General features: G+C 56.4%; 1 protein-coding gene across 1 annotated transcript in view; it reads right to left on the bottom strand.

The window, feature by feature from the left end:
• The window catches only part of LOC108801967 (semaphorin-6D-like), a 52213-nt gene that overhangs the window by 32885 nt on the left and 15527 nt on the right, over positions 1–3801 (bottom strand). Inside the window, exons 7-8 of the mRNA XM_018573871.1 lie at positions 2452–2540; positions 886–1103 (exon numbers count right to left, since the gene is read on the bottom strand). Coding sequence (XP_018429373.1) covers positions 886–1103; positions 2452–2540 — 307 coding nt within the window. The remainder of the gene's footprint in view (positions 1–885; positions 1104–2451; positions 2541–3801) is intronic.

Raw genomic sequence — 3801 nt, 5'->3', positions numbered from 1 at the left:
AGGGAGGGCAGGTAGAAGAAGAAGAGGAGGAGAGGGCAAAGGCTCGGGCTGATTAGCATTTAGTACCGATGAGGCCGCTCGCTCATGTAATGCGATTGGAGACTCCGGAATAATTAAGGGACCGGGTTTGCATGTTAACGAATCTAGATTGAGATGGGAGAGAGACGCTTGAGGTCTTTAATGGACTGTGACGTGGCCGCGGACCATTCGGGAGGCTGCCGGTCCTATGGAAGCCGACGCAATAAAATGGCCGGGTGACGGCACCCACGGATGTCCTGCAAGGACATTCTCCAACTTTGGCCTTTTGGGGAACCGGTGCTTTGTAGCATACACAAACTATTTTTGGGGGGTCCGGTTTATATATGGGCAAATAGTCACAGAGCCGTAGCTAGGTCCTTTTGTGCCCGAGGCAAGAAGGCCCCGTTCACACCTGAGCGTTTTACCGCGCGTTCCTACACTCGGTAAAACGCTCAAGAGGTGAAAACCCATGCTTGCCTATGGGCATGGTTCTCACCTGCGCGTTTTACCGCCCATTCGATCCCGTGGTAAAACGCCCAGTGGGCCCCGCCTCCTCCTCCACTGCTGGCTCTCATTGACTCTGTGGAGAGGAACGCGCCGCCGCACAGATTACTGTCTGTGATCCGACAGTGAAAACCGCCAGCAGAGGATCACCATAGCGGCCCGCACACGGCATCTGGCCTGGGCCCCACCGTGCCCCGGGCCCCATAGCGGCCGCCTGGGTCGCTATGGCGATTGTTACGCCACTGCTCCTGATATTCTTTCTCAAACTAACCTAGAAGCACTCCACAGCCACACGGCGGCCTCCTTAAGTGTCGCACTCTAGAGATGGGCCAACTTTTTGGCTTTTCCCTCGCGCCTCCTCACCTGTTGGCCTGGGTGGTGAACACTCCAATGACGGCCGGCCGGTTGTTGATGGCGAGGATGTCGCTCATGGACTGGAGGACGTCGAAGTAGAAGAAGGCGTCTCCCGGGACGGAGCAGTTGAGCCGGGCTTTCAGGAAGGAGGTCCAGTACTTCTCCAGGACGCGGGGCGAGCCGCCCATGTCGTTCTTGCACACTCTGGCCACCCGAGAGAAGGTCACCTGGGCCAAGACAAAGTCACCTTATAAATGGAACTCGGAGTACTTTATTTTTTATTTTTTTTTGGATGTACAGAGAAGGGTTCTGGTTCCCTACAAAGTCATTGAAGTGGCCCGTTACCATGACAAACAGACCTCACAACACACATATTGTGAAGTTTAGGGCTTTGCTAAGACTTCTCGAGTGTTTTCTTCTGTTGTGAGTCATTTTGGTGTCACCCCTCCAATGGTGGCACCCGTCCCGCAGCCCCCGCACCCCCCTTGTGACGCCACTGGGTGACAGCAACATTGGCAACAAACTGTTGGAGATTAACTCCGGTACCGCTGCAGCTCGCGGTATACTGAGACGCCGCAGCCGGAGCGCATCCCGACCTCGAGATCCGCCCAGCTGCGTGAGTGACAGCTGGCTCTGCCTATCTAGAGGCAGAGCCAGCTGTGCCCGCCCTGGAGCCAATGGCACCTCTAAGGACGGCGTAATTTGCTTGTGGTGACACCGCCGGTCCCGTGACAAGCCCAGTAATATATATATATATACACGCGGCGAGGAGGGGGAGGCGGGGCCACGTCCCCCTTTGGAAGGCCGCGGGGGAAACTAATCCGGCGGGCCGTGTCTCCGGCTGATAAACGATGGCGGGTTATCAGATCCGGAAACGGCCGCCGCCGCTCATTTTCTGCGTTGGCTGGCCGGGCGCAGATAGCCGCGCTGCCCTTTTGGTGCAGATGATTGGATAAGCGCCCCCTCCCATCCCCCCCAGTCTCCGGGACGCGGTGACTATTATCAGCGCGGTGCAGGCAGCGTGGCGGCGCGGGCGAATGTAGTCATTATCTTGTAATGCTGTGATGGGGACGGAGGAGAGATAAGAGACGGATTCTCTGAAAAGATTGCCTTGGTAGCGGCGTGGCGCCATTGCTCGTGTCCCCCCCTCAGCCAGCGGCTCAATCAGCGGGGGGCAGAAGGGGGGGCGTGTGTGTGGTGTCATTGCTCGTGTCCCCCCCTCAGTTGGTGGCTCAATCAGCGGGGTATAGAATGCAGAGACCACTGGTGGCTACTATAGAATGCAGAGACCACTGGTGGCTACTATAGAATGCAGAGACCACTGGTGGCTACTATAGAATGCAGAGACCACTGGTGGCTACTATAGAATGCAGAGACCACTGGTGGCTACTATAGAATGCAGAGACCACTGGTGGGCGTGGCTACTATAGAATGCGGAGACCATGGGTGGGCGTGGCTACTATAGAATGCGGAGACCACGGGTGGGTGTGGCTACTATAGAATGCGGAGACCACGGGTGGGCGTGGCTACTATAGAATGCGGAGACCACGGGCGGCTATGACACGGAACACGTACCTTGCCCAGGGTGGTGTACTCCATGGAGATCTCCCGGAAGAAGAAATACACGAAGTTCCCGTAGTCCACGGCGTGGATGAAATGCGGTTCTGGAACGGTAGAGAACACGGAATTAAAACATTGACGACCCACCAGAACCCGACCAGAGATTCTGATCCACTGTACGCAGATCGTTCTGTCCGTGGTCCCTCCTCGTCACTTCCTGTTCAGGGGACCAGAAAGGAAGTGAGAACATCCCACGGGGGAGACGGGGCACAGCGGCTAGTAGTGAATCTATACATAGAAGGAAAAAGGGGGCGGAGTTCCACGAGTAGAAAGGCCCACCTCCTGCCTTGTGGATACCTCTGCAGAGAGACCGCTGCTTCCACACAGAGAGCAAAGGTCCTTTTAGAAGAGACAACAAAGCTCATGCTTCCTGCTGGTCGTAGATCTCTAGCTCTGACTCTGCAGGGGGTGTGTGGGACCTCTGCAGAGAGGCCGCTGCTTCCCCACACGTAGAGCAAAGGTTCAGGCCCCCTCTGGTGATTCCGTCCTGTGGCTGTGAAGTCAACAAAGCTCCTATTCCTTGCTGGTCATGGATCTCTGACTCTGTGGGGGGGTGTGTGTCAGACCTCGGCAGAGAGGCCGCTGCTTCCACACAGACGGTGCTGGCAGCGGACAAGTTTTCCCAACTTCATGACATCGAATGTGATGTGTTGCCCCGCCTCCTTACCTCGGAGCCCCTTGGAGTCGTACTTGACGGTGCGGAGGACTTTAGATGGATTCTACGTAAGCTCCTCCCACCATGGTGGGCGTGTCTTGCGGTGGGCATGTCTTGTGGTGACCCTCCAATCATCTGGTTGGCCAGCCCAGGCGGAAATTTGCAAAATATTTTGTGGTCCACCAATCAAACGTCTAAAGGGGCTCTTGGTGATAATTTTATAGGGTCCAAGGACTCAAGGCGCTTACCAAATTGGCGTTGGGGCGGCCATCTTGGACACGCTCCGTAGACTGTCAATTAGGGTTAATTCAGCACAGGGATGGTGGGGGCCCCTCATAATGGGCACAGCGGGGGAACAGACCCGGGAACTCAGCACAGGGAGGGTGGGGCTCCTCATAATGGGCACAGCGGGTGTACAGACCCGGGAACTCAGCACAGGGATGGTGGGGGCCCCTCATAATGGACGGACCCTTTAAATCCGGCCATTTAGCACTCAGTCATGAAGAGCGTCCTCTGATTGCAGTGGCCGGGCTCGGCGCGGTGGAGGATTAGGGAGGATTATCGGCCTCCTCGGGTCTAATCCCCATTAATTCGCGCTGCGTCTTAATTGCTCAAAAAGTCCTTTTGTGCCTTGGGGGGCGCGAGTCCCG

Source organism: Nanorana parkeri, unplaced genomic scaffold, assembly GCF_000935625.1.
Source record: "Nanorana parkeri isolate BGI_ZX_2015 unplaced genomic scaffold, ASM93562v1 scaffold2587, whole genome shotgun sequence".
Lineage (NCBI taxonomy): Eukaryota > Metazoa > Chordata > Amphibia > Anura > Dicroglossidae > Nanorana > Nanorana parkeri.
The sequence above is the reverse complement of the archived record's forward strand: the minus strand, read 5'-3'. Positions and strand labels throughout refer to the sequence as shown.